The following is a 15755-nucleotide window of genomic DNA, read 5'->3' as shown; positions in this document are numbered from 1 at the left end:
TACCAGCTCCTCCCTCTCTCTTGAAACCAGAGCTGCTCAAGTTTTTCTGGGTCATAGTGTCGGTCAGTTCCAGGGCAAAAAAAAAAGAAGTGAGTCTGGAACAGGCAAAGTGCCTCTCCTCAGTCATAGAGACCCTGATCTGGGAACTGCTTAAAACCCACTGATATCAACAGGAGCCAGCTACCTAGAGACTTCTGAGTATCTTACCCTCAGCCATTTATTTCTCTGTCCCACTTGCTGGACTTGTGTCTCTCTGAGTAGGGAATATGCATGAGGAGCCCATCTGAATGCTGCTTGGAAGTGAGGAAGTGATCCCCTGTGGAAAGGGGAGATCTGGCTCCTCCTGCTCTCCTTTTCAGAGAGTTCTCGGAGTCTAGACACCGCAGTATGGTGGTAGGGGGATTTTTATTGGGAAAAAGGGGAAAAAAGGCTATATTCATTATATAGAGATTCTCTTGTTTAATCTAAAGACATCATCCCTCCATGTAATCATACTGGACCAAGTGTTGACAGCACTCACCACCCTCTCCTCCTGCAGGTAGAAGAGGCTCCAAATTACATGCAAAAATAAGAACAACAGATTCCTTCAGAAGGCACAATTGTAAAAAAAGAGATTTTATTTGTAAAGCATTTTTGAGAAAATATTAAATATATTTTGCATGAACAATCCCAGGATTCTTGCTGTACATGGTTTTTATTTAACACTATTTACAAGGACACCAGAAAGGTTAATGACAATAAGAATTTGCTATTCAAAGTAGATCCCTCAAAACAGAAAGGTAACAGTATTTACATAAGCAAGAGCACTCTTTTGTATTTTCAACACAGCTCACTGGAGAACTTGAATTTACTGACAGACTACATTGTGGAGTGACTGCTCAGTGAATATAGCACCAGAGCTAGCTATATTTGGAACCCACATAAAATAAATTTAACAAATACTAATCACACTGACTTTCCACCAGTGAGGTGGGCTGTGGCCCCATATCCCAGTCCTGAGCAGAAGGACAGCCAAGCTGGCACTACATGGAAGGAAAAGGAGAGCAAAGCATGCAAAACCCTGTTTCACAGGTCCCTGCAAATAAAAATAACGTTCCAGACAGGAACATAAACCACCAGCACAACTTTGTGTGTGAAGACACCTTAAAGTGCTCACACAATCTTCCCTTCTCTGCCAGCACAGCCCATTGGCCTCACACAGCAGCGCTGCTGCCAAGCCAAGGACAGAGGAGCAAGGCTGGAGGGCACTTCCCTCAGCAGGGTCATGATACAGCCTGAACTAATCAGCCTTTCTGCAGTGAGGCAGCACATGAGATGGCTTCACCCATCTGCTTCCCAGGGTCCTCTTCAGGGTTCTCTGAGGAGCTGAACTGTTGCCCAGAAAATGGAGGTATAAAAAGAAAGGCACGCTGGCTGTGCCCAGAGGAGAGCAGAGCTGCTCAGGCACCACCACCTTTGTCTGCTGAGGTCCTTTGTCTGCTGAGGTCCCAAAATGTACTACATTTGTAGGCACCTCCTTTCTCTAACCTGTGCCAACTAACCAGAGCATAATCCCCAAAAACGAAGGCCCTGAACTGTTCAGGAGGTGTGAGCCAGGGCCTTGACATCACAGGATATTCAGTGCCTCAACAGGAGTGCCCAGCACAGGCATATTGACAAAATACACAGACACAGGGAGAACTGGCTTGAAATGAAACACATAAATCCTACTAAAAATATGTACAGCAATACATTGCCCTTTGTCGTTTGTTCAGCACATTCCAAGCAGGAAAAACTACACCACAGGATAAACAGACTGCGACTTCATCAAGACTGCAGCTAACAGTGGTGAAAACAGGTAAAGGCCATTTCTTTTAATGGCTCTAAAGCACAAGGTCTGCTCCAGTGTCACAAGAGCCTTCAGGTTGCTCCTACTGGGCTCTACCTTGGGATTATCAAGAGTAAGGTAAAATTGCACTACATGACACACTCTTGATCAGGCAACCATATTTGCCAGGCAAAAATGGATTAATAAAATCTTTTGGCTCAAATTAACCTATTCTCTCTCTTCCCCTATCTAGTAACATGTTTTGGCTATGCTGTTAAACCACACCTGTATTTAGCATGATTTACATTTGTCACAGAAAGGCAGCTGCTTCTTCATAGCACGACAATTAAAGAAACCTTGAATTCAGAAACCTCCAGATCAATTTGTTGCTCCATCAAAGACTTTTACAGCAAGTCCATATAAGCCAGATGCATCCCATTTTTCTTCAAACTCCTAACAAACTCCAGTGGATTGTTCTGCAGCCACTGGAGAGAAAGAGGCATCTTCATATGGTGATACAAACCTCAGGAGAGGTGAATCACCCTTGGCCAAGCTCATAAAGTCCAACTTTGGGCTCGGCTGAGGATTCAGGTAACCTACCACAGGTACCAAGCTCAGTCACTCTGTTTGCTTTGTCATCTAAATACAAGAAAGTATTGGGTAGTTTGGATCCTCTCTCTCTAGCAAATCAATACTGGGAGTAATTGTGATACCTCTAGGGGACAGGTTGAACAGAGGTTTCTCTGCTCCTCACTCTACCACTAATGGAAAAATTCCCCACTCCATACTTGCTAAAAGGATGATTCACTGGAGGTTGTTAGGAGCTCAGAAATTTGGTGATGGACATTGGGAAGGAGCAGGTAGAATTAAATTAAGTTAATATAAACAATTGACATAGAATTTTAAGACAAATATATTAATTTTCTGCCTTATTCCAAAAATGAAACATTGTGCGTCTTATAAGTGCTTCTAGAAAAAACTTCCCATGAGTCCTGTGGTTCAACCAAGTATTTACCCCATCTTTTCCTCATATAAATATAAAATACTATTGCCAGAAGAATCAGCACTAATGCAACTCCAAGTAAAACTCCAAGGACAATCACTGCCACTCTCCAGCCAGAACTGTTGTCGGTTGGTGACTGAACGGACAGGGCTGAAATTCAAAACACATTTTAGAAATGTTAGCTAGAAACAGTAAAAAGTGGGTGTAAGAAAGCTTGGAGCCCTATGTGACAGCTGTGTTTTACTGTTTGGCAGCTTCGAAACTTCTGAATAATATTAATAGTGCAGTTTGTATGTAATAAAGATTTGCTAACTAGAAAATTTTATGGACCCTTCTCTCTCTGAGGGTTCTTGTGATCTCTTGGTGACATCCATAAACAGCAGCTCTGAGGATTTCTGGGAGAACTCCAGTCTGTACCTCAACAAGGAGTCACTCCAAGGTGTGGAAAAGGGCCATGAAATGGAGCTGTACATAATTTAACCCTCAGAGTCCTCCTTATACTTTCCTTATACACTCCTTATACAAGCAACTTTGTGAAATGAATGGGGAGCTGGTCTGCCAGCTGCACTCACACCTACCCTTGTCTTGCTCCACAAGACAGTCCACTGAAATCAAAGTCTCTGAACTGAAAGGCCAAAACCAGAAAGATTCCTGATAGCCAGATAAAGGCAATGGAAGGCCTGTAGCACATAAGCATGTGTGGTAAAGATGTGTGTAGTGATGGTGGAAAGGCACACAGACTGTGTCATAGTGCTGGCCAGCACTTAGAGAAGTTTTTTGGCTGTGGCAGGAGGAGCCCCTGTGTTGCATGAAAAGCCCCTGAGCCATAGAAGCTCAAGGCAATAAGCACATTACCACAACCATGAGCCCAACAGACACTGTTTTGCATGTGTATCCTTCAGCACAGTTTGTCCTTTCCCTCTCAGCCTCCCTGCATCTCTGCAGTACTTTTGTGTTGCTAACTCCACAACTCCTCTGGGCAGGGAAGCAGGGTCCAAAGGTTTTCAAGGGTTGCCCAAGAAAAGGGGTGAACCCTTCCATCACATCTCTGTCCAGGGAGGAGTATTGCAGGTGCCACTACACAACAAGTCTCCTCATCCCCATCTCCATTAAAAGCCAATCTTTCAGGATCAGCATGGAGGGTACAAAAAGCTCACCTAACCCTCCTTCTATGTGAAGAGAACCCATCCCTCAAGTCTGGAACTGGGTATGTGTAGTGACACTTTAAAACAGCTCCATAATCTACATGATAGCAAGACTGTGTGTTCTCTGAATGTTTAAAAAGATTATCTGAGATACTTCAATCTCTTGAAAGAAAGAAGCTAATTTATCAGCTTTTGTGAAGAGAAGGAGATCTGACCCTTTAGACCCCACACCATCACAGAGAAGCTCTTTCAACATCACTTACATTGTACATTTACTTCGGTTTCATTCCCAAACTTGCGCTTTAATACTTGACTTAGGTGGGTCTGTATAAGATTCACATCTACGGGCTCTTCTTTTGGCAGCAGAGAAATAAAATCAGCAATCACACTGCCGGGTCTGAACCCAAGCACAACGACGTCGAAGCGTTCGTCCTTCAGTTCGAGGCGCATTTCTCTAACAACCTGTGCAAATTGAAGGGGATATTTATTCCAAGTGTCACTCAACTGGGGCAGAGCAGGAACGCACACATCCTACACATATCAGGATGCTCATTTTGTTTCAGGATAATTGCCTTGGAATAACAAATAAAAAACTTAGTGAAGGAGGATTCCGGAACGATGCATGGCCTGTGATTGAAAGTATAAAATCTAAGTTTGACTTCCCAAGCACCAATCTGTTTAGGTTGTTATCAATGAATAATGCATTGAAACCAGTTGTCCTCCTCCACAAACCCATGTGAGACCCTGACTGCACAAAATTTGGAACCTACAAAGTGCACCTAATAAGTGCACCTAATTTCTAAAGTTATCTTCAGCGTCCCCCAACGTTTTTAACACGTTCAACTAAACTTCAAGCGTGGTCCTGCACACACTACCAGCACAGAACTTGATGTGAGAGGTATAAAACATATTTTTTATCAAAATCATGATGTTACAAAATAACTATGCAAAGAGAGACAAGGATGTGATTTGCCTCAGTCATTTTGACATAAACCGAGTGTAATCCCATTACACCAAGTAAAATCAAATCTACTGCACTGATGTCTCTGAAAGTACAACCTTGCTCAGTGCTTTATTGTGGATATAGAACAAGAACAAGCAGCCCCCTCTATTAAATAAGACTGGTTGAAATGTTTCTGTCAGGACTGATCTTTACAGAAAATCAGTTGTTTGGTTCAACCCAGTAAGAGAAGTTATCTTCTCGCTGTGGATAAATATGATATTTTACCCAAAAAGTCTAAAAGATTACTACTTTTCACAGATGGTAACAAGCCTTTTTCTGAGTCACTGCTCAGTTATCTACCTCCACATTTCTCTGTGGGATAAACCCCCACCCCAAACTAAATGTTTCATAAAGTTCTTTGGCCAGAAACTCAAAAAATATTTTTTTTCCCTCACCACAATGAGCAATCTAGATAGGAAACTTGAGCCTATGCAGGTGAAAGCGTAAAATTTCAAAACTACAACTCCAGAGCACTGTGGAATTTAAAATAAATAGTTCAACACCCAAACTGCAAAAAAAAAAAAAAAAAAATCAACACAGAAATTGACTGTGTTTCCAGTCATGTTAGAACAGCCTCCCTTTGATTTTGCCTTTTTCAAAGAAAAGCTGACACGTGGCACAAGGGAAAAGCTTATTAAAAGCCTGTAAAGGGATTCCTGTTGCATTCAGTCATGTTGGAGGAAGCCTTTTAAATCCACTTTAAATCTTCTATCCATGAAAGGGAGATGCTAGCAGTCATAAGACAAGGTTACCCTTGAGTTGGCGTGGTGAGAACAAATTAATTACCGCTTATGAAATCTGTGGAGATTCTTAGCTAAAGGGTGTGATCATCACACCAAAAATAACCTTCTGTATTAGTTATTTAAAGAAGTCTACCCCAATCTTACAGTAGTTTTACCTTCCCAGCAGGCTTACATACATCAGGATTCCTGAGAGGTGTTTAAGTTGTTAGTCCTTTTCTTTAACGTGCTGCTAAAGGCAGCTGAGTGGCAGACTGCTGCTTCTGCCTGTCAGCTTTACCAGCTCTAAGGTGCCACTTTTTCTCCTCATTTCCCCCACCTGATATGGACCCTTTGATACCTTCTCCAGTCCTGCAGCCACTACCATGGAGCAAATTGCCAATGATCCGGACTCGCAGTAGATGCTTGTAAAGGTCCCATATTCCCTAGTAGGTGTTGAAATGTTATTTTTGAGTACTATTCTTTTTTTTCATCTCCACAGGCATAGATTTAGTAAGGTGGGAGAAAATAAAAAGAACAGGATGTTCCTTGTACTTATAAAAACAGAATTTTTAAGCGCCTTTCACTAAATAATTTTAATTTGGTGATGACTTAGGGAACATACCCCTCCTCATTGGCAACAAGCTGTCTCTCCTTGACAGTCCTGTACTTCCTGTACATTTTTATCAAGGGGGAATTATCTTTTTCACCTGTCACAGTCTTGATTTAACAATGAATTAAGGAGACTGAGGTTGCTCATAGCAAACCTTTTCTTAGTTCATTCATGTTGACAGAGAAGATTGATCAACTTACGTCTGTTTTGATACTCTCAGCCATTGCTTTGTATTCTTCACTATCAGAGTTATAAAGTGTATTGTTAAATGTCTGGTTTTTTAACAAAACCCTGCAGGCAAATGCTTGGTTACCTGGGAAAAAAAAAAAAAGAAACAATCAGGTGAATCCCAGGATGTCCCTCCACAATTGCTTTTTGGACTTTATTACCTCATATGTTTATAATAGTAATTGATAAACACAGAAACAAATCAAATAATAAGAAGGTGTATCGTGTGTGTCTAATGCACTGGCTTTGGAACCTTCAGAGCTGAATCTCTTCAGGTGTGTCAGCCATCACAATCCTCACAACTTGTTCATCATTCCTGTATTATTCAGGGTGCATCCCACTCCCTAATTCAGCAGCCACTCTCCCATTGATTTCAGGAGAAGTAACATCAGTCTGCTGGATTCTGCAAGGCACAGAGTGTGTTTAAATCCCCCTGAGTAGGTGGATGAGCCCCAAGCCAAAAGAAGAAAGCTTTACATAGAAAAGACCAGGATAAAAATAGAGCTGGAAGCTGACACTGAAGTTTGATGAAAGCAGCTTCTTTACCAAAGAAGTGTGAACTTCAGATGCTGTGTGGCTTAACATAATAAAGCAGATGGCAAAATACTCAGGAAAGATACTATATTGTGAAATAATATCCCATAGTTACGAATAAACAAATGTTAAAATTCTGTAAACTTACCAGAGCATACAACGTCTTTTAAGTCAGAACAGCCAGTATTTTCTGTTAAACAGAACTCAGTTTGGTTGAAGCAGGAAACAGGATCTGGGAAATAAGTTTAAAAATCAAGATAATCGCTTCTGTGCGTATGTGGTCGTTGCCAATAAGAAAATTGTGGAATAGGTGAAAGTGTTTAATCATGGCCAAGGAATCACCTAAGCAGCAGTTCCTTTGGCCCAGTGAGAGCTTAGAACTGCAAATTATAAAAATGGAGCATATCAAAAGAGAGGCAGGTGGTGGGTGGGCAGGTGGTATTTGAGAGCTTTACTGAAATAGCATTGAGAACCCTGATTTCTTGTGAGAGCTAAAGATACAGGTTGTACTGTTACGTGCTTGTACAACTCAGGTAAACTAGATGGAGTTTTCAGCAGTAAAAGTCATCTGGAATTTAATTTGGAAACAATATGGATTGTGGAGTCTTAAAACCTCAGAATGCCTGTCTGGACTGGCTAATCTGAATTATTTATAGCAGGTCAAAACAGCAGTTAAGGGTGGCACAACAGGTTTTATGTGGTTAAGTCATTGGGTATAGCTCCAGCTCTCCTCACAGAATTGAGCATAATCTTTAACTTCATATGCAATACAAATTACTTGGTCTTTACTGAACTTTTCTGGTACAGCAGATGGATCCAGGAAACTAATTTTAATTTTTTTTATTTTTTTTTTTTAGTAGGGAAACCAATGAAAACCAGTGGACTGAAGTATTGAAAGATTCCAACGGAAATTATGATGACAGTTCCTTGGCTCTGTGGTCCTAAAGACTAAGATAGAGGGTAAATCCATTAGAAGGAACCCCCTAGTTAACTGCCAGAATAATTTCCCTAGAAGGGTTTTGAGAACAATCAGACAATCCACTAGAGAACTTAAAAAAGGTGTTGCAACAAGGACAGTTATATGTTAGAGGTCAAGAAATGCTGGAAGAAAGTAACGATTGCCAAAAGTCAAGTTAGATCTTTCAAGGGATATTAAAAGAAATTGTGAACATTTTCTCAGCCACTGGGAAAATATGATAAAGTGCACTACAGTTTTATCAAATGTGGATCATGCCAAAATAACCTGGTAGCTTCCTTTGATGGGCTGACTTTTAGATCTCTTCCAATGATAGAAAGGCAATATTACACAGTGCCAAGTGGTAATTTGGAAAAAGATTTGTCTAAAGGAGTTGGCTGAAGAGGAGATGGTAATGGGGAGCTATAAGAGGAGAAACCTTGTTTTAGAGGGATATGATGTGTTGTGTTCCTTGAGGATCAGTTTTAGTACAGACACACAATTAGACAGTCTGTCTTAATGTGTGTATCCAAGGGAGAAATTAAAAAGACAACTGTGACAATTAAGGACTGTCTGCATTCACAAAGGCACGTGCAACCTGAACGTCACATTACCAGAATACTTTCTGTTAAATTTGCAGCCAAAATATCCCGACTTTTGTACAGAATTTTCTGGCTCAACAACACAGCATGGTCAGAAATTTTACAGAGCCAGCACTTGCTCTCGCAAATGGCTGTTGAATTGAAGTAGTCCTATGAGTCAAATAAATAAAGAAGACTTACAGGAATAAGAGTCTATGAGATCAAATCCAGATGATACTGTAACATGATACTGTGTGTGCATTTTAATTAAAAAGAGATTATGGATTGATTGAGGAAGTACCTGTTTGGACAGTAACTGAAGTCCGGTTATTCTCAGCACAGGATGACACTCCCACATATATGGTGTATGCATGGGCAGGAAGTAGATGTTTAAACACAGCTTTTGTCTCTTTTGTGGTAGTTTTATTTATCTCCTGCTTTCCATCCATGAGGGAGATGCTGTAGAGGCTGCCTGTGCTGCCACCAGTCCAGCTGAGTTGTATTTCTTCCCCAGTCACGTTCTGAATTTCAATGGACACTGGCACTGCAAAGTGAAAATGTTTCATACAGCTGAGGGTGGTTCATCTCCCTTCTACACTTCTATACATTTAATATTAAAGAAAAAAATAAACAATTAAACCAATACAATTTTTTGTGAGTTTTCTTGGAGCTGATTTCAGTTTTTCACCTCACTCTCCCACAAGAGCAGAAATAAACTCTTTGCTCTATAAATGTAAATCATACATGAATATACTTTGTTTGATGGCTCCAAAACACAAATGGTTAACATTCCACTTGCTTCTAGTCTTTCTAACTGCAGGCAAGGTGTGGTAAATGGTCAGAATCGTACAGTGTTGGTTTAAGATTGTGAAGAAGTGATGAGGCTGGACGGGAAAAATATGAGTGGTCTGATGTGGACTGCTATTCGACTCATACTGATATCATCAGGTGATGGAATACTAAAATGCCACCAGAAAATCCTAAATTCAGAGCAGTAGGGAGGCATTTAATAAAGGTGCTTCATGACAAGATTGAGAAAAACAACCTTTGACAGTGGTTTATTCCTGTAGGCAAGCATCCAGGGGCTCAGGAGAGCTTTAAGAAGGAGTAGGTACTTGACTGATATATGTATAATTATGTATTTTCAGTGGTTCTATCAGGTTTCCCTTTCTGAAGTCATATCCTGGGATTTTACCTCGCAGCTGATATAACTGATGAACAAGAACACTGTATCTGATTGGATAATTTTATTCTACAATTCAATATCAAATATTTACTTACTGCAAGGTGGAGATGGAAACGAGGTAGTAAAAATGGAATTAGATGTTGATCCTGTAAATCCAACTGTTTCATTTTCTGGAGGGACTGTAGTTGTCAGTGCTGTAACTCCAGTTGTTTCATTTTGTAAAGGGATTGTAGTTGTCAGTGCTGTAACTCCAGTTGTATCATTTTGTGAAGGGACAGGAGTTGTCTGTTCTGTCAATCCAGTTGTTTCATTTTGTGGAGGGATTGTAGTTGTGAGTTCTGTTAATCCAGTTGTATCCTTTTGTGGAAGGATTGTAGTTGTCACTACTGTAACTCCAGTTGTTTCATTTTCTGGAGGAATTGTAGTTGTCAGTGCTGTAACTCCAGTTGTTTCATTTTGTGAAGGGACTGGAGTTGTCTGTTCTGTCAATCCAGTTGTATCATTTTGTGGAGGGATTGTAGTTGTCAGTGCTGTAACTCCAGTTGTTTCATTTTGTGAAGGGACTGGAGTTGTCTCTTCTGTAACTCCAGTTGTATGATTTCCTGGAGGGACTGTAGTTGTCAGTGCTGTAACTCCAGTTGTTTCATTTTGTGGAGGGATTGTAGTTGTCAGTGCTGTAACTCCAGTTGTATCATTTTGTGAAGGGACGGGAGTTGTCTCTTCTGTAAATCCAGTTGTATCATTTTGTGAAGGGACTGGAGTTGTCTCTTCTGTAAATCCAGTTGTATCATTCTGTGGAGGGATTGTAGTTGTGAGTTCTGTTAATCCAGTTGTATCATTTTGTGGAAGGATTGTACGTGTCAGAGCTGTAACTCCAGTTGTATCATTTTGTGAAGGGACTGGAGTTGTCTCTTCTGTAAATCCAGTTGTATCATTCTGTGGAGGGATTGTAGTTGTGAGTTCTGTTAATCCAGTTGTTTCATTTTGTGGAAAGATTGTAGTTGTCAGTGCTGTAACTCCAGTTGTTTCATTTTGTGGAGGAATTGTAGTTGTCAGTGCTGTAACTCCAGTTGTATCATTTTGTGAAGGGACTGGAGTTGTCTGTTCTGTCAATCCAGTTGTATCATTTTGTGGAGGGATTGTAGTTGTCAGTGCTGTAACTCCAGTTGTATCATTTTGTGAAGGGACGGGAGTTGTCTGTTCTGTCACTCCAGTTGTTTCATTTTGTGAAGGGACTGAAGTTGTCTCTACTGTAACTCCAGTTGTTTCATTTTGTGGAGGGATTGTAGAAGTCAGTGCTGTAACTCCAGTTGTTTCATTTTCTGGAGGAATTGTAGTTGTCAGTGCTGTAACTCCAGTTGTATCATTTTGTGAAGGGACTGGAGTTGTCTGTTCTGTCAATCCAGTTGTATCATTTTGTGGAGGGATTGTAGTTGTCAGTGCTGTAACTCCAGTTGTTTCATTTTGTGAAGGGACTGGAGTTGTCTCTTCTGTAACTCCAGTTGTATGATTTTCTGGAGGGACTGTAGTTGTCAGTGCTGTAACTCCAGTTGTTTCATTTTGTGGAGGGATTGTAGTTGTGAGTTCTGTTAATCCAGTTGTATCATTTTGTGGAAGGATTGTACGTGTCAGAGCTGTAACTCCAGTTGTATCATTTTGTGAAGGGACTGGAGTTGTCTGTTCTGTCAATCCAGTTGTATCATTCTGTGGAGGGACTGTAGTTGTGAGTTCTGTTAATCCAGTTGTATCATTTTGTGGAAGAATTGTAGTTGTCACTGCTGTAACTCCAGTTGTATCATTTTGTGGAGGGATTGTAGTTGTCAGTGCTGTAACTCCAGTTGTATCATTTTGTGAAGGGACTGGAGTTGTCTGTTCTGTCAATCCAGTTGTATCATTTTGTGGAGGGATTGTAGTTGTCAGTGCTGTAACTCCAGTTGTATCATTTTGTGAAGGGACTGGAGTTGTCTGTTCTGTCACTCCAGTTGTTTCATTTTGTGAAGGGACTGAAGTTGTCTCTACTGTAACTCCAGTTGTTTCATTTTGCGGAGGGATTGTAGAAGTCAGTGCTGTAACTCCAGTTGTATCGTTTTGTGAAGTGACTGGAGTTGTCTGTTCTGTCAATCCAGTTGTTTCATTTTGTGAAGGGACAGGAGTTGTCTGTTCTGTCAATCCAGTTGTATCATTTTGTGGAGGGATTGTAGTTGTCAGTGCTGTAACTCCAGTTGTTTCATTTTGTGAAGGGACTGGAGTTGTCTCTTCTGTAACTCCAGTTGTATGATTTTCTGGAGGGACTGTAGTTGTCAGTGCTGTAACTCCAGTTGTTTCATTTTGTGGAGGGATAGTAGTTGTGAGTTCTGTTAATCCAGTTGTATCATTTTGTGGAGGGATTGTAGGTGTCAGAGCTGTAACTCCAGTTGTATCATTTTGTGAAGGGACTGGAGTTGTCTCTTCTGTAAATCCAGTTGTATCATTCTGTGGAGGGATTGTAGTTGTGAGTTCTGTTAATCCAGTTGTATCATTTTGTGGAAAGATTGTAGTTGTCAGTGCTGTAACTCCAGTTGTATCATTTTGTAAAGGGATCGTAGTTGTCAGTGCTGTAACTCCAGTTGTATCATTTTGTGAAGGGACGGGAGTTGTCTGTTCTGTCACTCCAGTTGTTTCATTTTGTGAAGGGACTGGAGTTGTCTCTACTGTAACTCCAGTTGTTTCATTTTGTGGAGGGATTGTAGAAGTCAGTGCTGTAACTCCAGTTGTTTCATTTTCTGGAGGAATTGTAGTTGTCAGTGCTGTAACTCCAGTTGTATCGTTTTGTGAAGGGACTGGAGTTGTCTGTTTTGTCAATCCAGTTGTTTCATTTTGTGAAGGGACTGGAGTTGTCTCTTCTGTAACTCCAGTTGTTTCATTTTGTGGAGGGATTGTAGTTGTCAGTGCTGTAAATCCAGTTGTTTCAGTTTCTGGAGGGATTGTAGTTGTCAGTGCTGTAACTCCTGTAGTTTCATTTTGTGGAGGGATTGTAGTTGTCAGTGCTGTAACTCCAGTTGTTTCATTTTGTGAAGGGATTGTAGTTGTCAGTGCTGTAACTCCAGTTGTATCATTTTGTGAAGGGACTGGAGTTGTCTGTTCTGTAAATCCAGTTGTTTCATTTTGTGGAGTGATTGTAGTTGTGAGTTCTGTTAATCCAGTTGTATCATTTTGTGAAGGGACTGGAGTTGTCTCTTCTGTAACTTCAGTTGTTTCATTTTGTGGAGGGACTGTAGTTGTCAGTGCTGTAACTCCAGTTGTTTCATTTTGTGGAGGGATTGTAGTTGTGAGTTCTGTTAATCCTGTTGTATCATTTTGTGGAAGGATTGTAGGTGTCAGAGCTGTAACTCCAGTTGTATCATTTTGTGAAGGGACTGGAGTTGTCTCTTCTGTAAATCCAGTTGTATCATTCTGTGGAGGGATTGCAGTTGTGAGTTCTGTTAATCCAGTTGTATCATTTTGTGAAGGGACTGGAGTTGTCTGTTCTGTCAATCCAGTTGTATGATTTTCTGGAGGGACTGTAGTTGTCAGTGCTGTAACTCCAGTTGTATCATTTTGTGAAGGGACAGGAGTTGTCTGTTCTGTCAATCCAGTTATATCATTTTGTGAAGGGACAGGAGTTGTCTGTTCTGTCAATCCAGTTGTATCATTTTGTGGAGGGATTGAAGGTGTCAGTGCTGTAACTCCAGTTGTATCATTTTGTGAAGGGACTGGAGTTGTCTCTTCTGTAAATCCAGTTGTATCATTCTGTGGAGGGATTGTAGTTGTGAGTTCTGTTAATCCAGTTGTATCATTTTGTGGAAAGATTGTAGTTGTCAGTGCTGTAACTCCAGTTGTTTCATTTTGTGGAGGAATTGTAGTTGTCAGTGCTGTAACTCCAGTTGTATCATTTTGTGAAGGGACTGGAGTTGTCTGTTCCGTCAATCCAGTTGTATCATTTTGTGAAGGGACTGGAGTTGTCAGTGCTGTAACTCCAGTTGTATCATTTTGTGAAGGGACTGGAGTTGTCTGTTCTGTCAATCCAGTTGTATGATTTTCTGGAGGGACTGTAGTTGTCTCTTCTGTAAATCCAGTTGTTTCATTTTGTGGAGGGATTGTAGTTGTGAGTTCTGTTAATCCAGTTGTATCATTTTGTGAAGAGATTGTGGTTGTCAGTGCTGTAACTCTAGTTTTTTCATTTTGTGAAGGGACTGGAGTTGTCTCTTCTGTCAATCCAGATGTTACATTTTGTGAAGGGACTGGAGTTGTCTGTTCTGTAAATCCAGTTGTATCCGTTTCTGGAGGGACAGGAGTTGTCTGTTCTGCAAAACAGAAATTTGGAGGTAGTGAGTATAACTTATTTTAAAGTTTACCAAGCTTATGCTATTTTAATTATGTAAACAACTTTCAAAAAACAGGCCCAGAAAATTTGCTTCCGTTTTTGCCTAAGTAGTCAACTGGGGTACCCATTCTCACATAAAATCCAATCCACCAAAGACCATTGCGAGTAAATATAATGAACTATTACCTAAGGGGTCGGGGAGGGAAAAGACCTTATATGCCAATTTTTTTAGGTTTGGTTTTGGTTTTGTGTTGGAGTTTTTTTAATTTATATAAAGTGCTTACGTGAAGGCAGATCCTGCTGACAAACTCTCCCTGGAACTTGGGGATTCTTATCTGTGAATCCTTCCTTGCATTGACAGGAATAAGTGGCTCCTTCAGCAATGCAGGTGGCATTTTGGGAACAGTCATTTAAATCTGGTTGACAACTATTCCTTGCTACAGTGAAGTTTAATAAAATAGAAAAAGAAGAATGTTTTAATTAGTATTGGAAAAATACTATTTAATTTTCAGCACTCAAATCCCATTTCGCTTGATGTGAAATATACACTGCTGATTAAATTCACAGTGATGAACAAATTCATACCTTCTATGACAGTCATTTGAGGGTCAACTTCAAATTCTGTACTCTTGTTAAGGGCCTCTGTAAAAGCATCTGAAATCTCTGGTTTTGTTATATTTTGTCCTACATCAAACACAATGTCATAGAGCACAATCACACTGCCATTCTTGATGCTATTAATTACAATACGCATTTTTGTTCCATTTTTTAATTCTTGTATCTTCTGTGGCAGATGTTTTGTTATCTGCAAGGTGAAAGGTTTAACTTATTAACTATTTTTCTCATATAGCAAAAGAGTTCTCAGAGCAATCTGCTGGCCATGGTTAGTTTAGAAGCACCTCTCACAGTAGGGGAATATGTATAAACCCCAGACAGAATTTCAGTTAAATCAGGGCCTCAGAGGACAACAATATAAAGTAAGGCCTTAGTAAGTACTGCTTCATTTCTAACCATCACACAATCTTTCCTTTCCCACATTTAAAATTATTCATGCCCAGATCCTCCTGATTATTTACGTTAGGAAGAGCTCAGAAGAAAATAAATCTTAGTTTAGAATTCCTAAGCAAAATACCTCTGTAATGAACTTAGTTTCAAACTCCTGAAATTCTCTACTTGATTTGTTCTGATATTCAGGCTTGAATTCTTCATTGATAATCCTAGTGGTTCCATTGTAGACTTCAGCAGCTGTGGGGATATGCAAGACAGAATAACCAGACGAAATTTAGTTATTATTTAAAAATTGTTCCTCAGCTAAGTAAGGCTTTGGAATTAAAGTGTATGGAGCTGGGAGAGACTAGAACATTGAACCACTGTCGTTCTAGTTCAGTAAAGTTTTTAGTTTGACAGGAGGGCAAGTGAAGCTTTACATCTTAGCCCAATGAAAAATTTGCAGCTGACTTTAAGTGTCTGAAAGTTTGGCCTCCTTTTGCCTATTGATGTCCAGGTAGGTGCTCAGTGAAAAAGGGCTTCATTTTAAGGCCAATGAATGTGTTGGTCTGCCAACAGAAAAGGAAAAGATTCCTGAGGAAATACCTGTCTGAACAGTCAAGGAGGCGCTGACATTCTCAGAGCAAGTTGA

At 40.3% G+C, this 15755-nt stretch overlaps 1 protein-coding gene across 1 annotated transcript; it reads right to left on the bottom strand.

Moving 5' to 3' along the window:
• Nucleotides 1–769: 769 nt before the first annotated feature.
• LOC116782096 lies at nucleotides 770–10347 on the bottom strand. Its single transcript, XM_032678217.1, has 6 exons — nucleotides 9870–10347; nucleotides 8890–9132; nucleotides 7201–7284; nucleotides 6491–6603; nucleotides 4219–4417; nucleotides 770–2960 (listed from the first exon to the last, which is right to left on the bottom strand). Coding segments are annotated over exons 1-6 (864 nt in total). The 5' UTR covers nucleotides 9871–10347; the 3' UTR covers nucleotides 770–2736.
• Between the last annotated feature and the right edge of the window lie 5408 nt (nucleotides 10348–15755).

Source organism: Chiroxiphia lanceolata, chromosome 2 (assembly GCF_009829145.1).
Source record: "Chiroxiphia lanceolata isolate bChiLan1 chromosome 2, bChiLan1.pri, whole genome shotgun sequence".
Classification (NCBI taxonomy): domain Eukaryota; kingdom Metazoa; phylum Chordata; class Aves; order Passeriformes; family Pipridae; genus Chiroxiphia; species Chiroxiphia lanceolata.
This window is presented reverse-complemented; position numbering and strand designations above follow the sequence as displayed.

What these genes read in the sequence shown, in the direction of transcription:
- LOC116782096 (XM_032678217.1), bottom strand. An exon ending in TTCAGTTACTGTCCAAACAG is followed by an intron (nt 7,285 to 8,889) that starts GTACTTCCTCAA and finishes CTTATTTCCCAG; the next exon opens with ATCCTGTTTCCTGCTTCAAC. An exon ending in AACCGAAGTAAATGTACAAT is followed by an intron (nt 2,961 to 4,218) that starts GTAAGTGATGTT and finishes TTTGAATTTCAG; the next exon opens with CCCTGTCCGTTCAGTCACCA.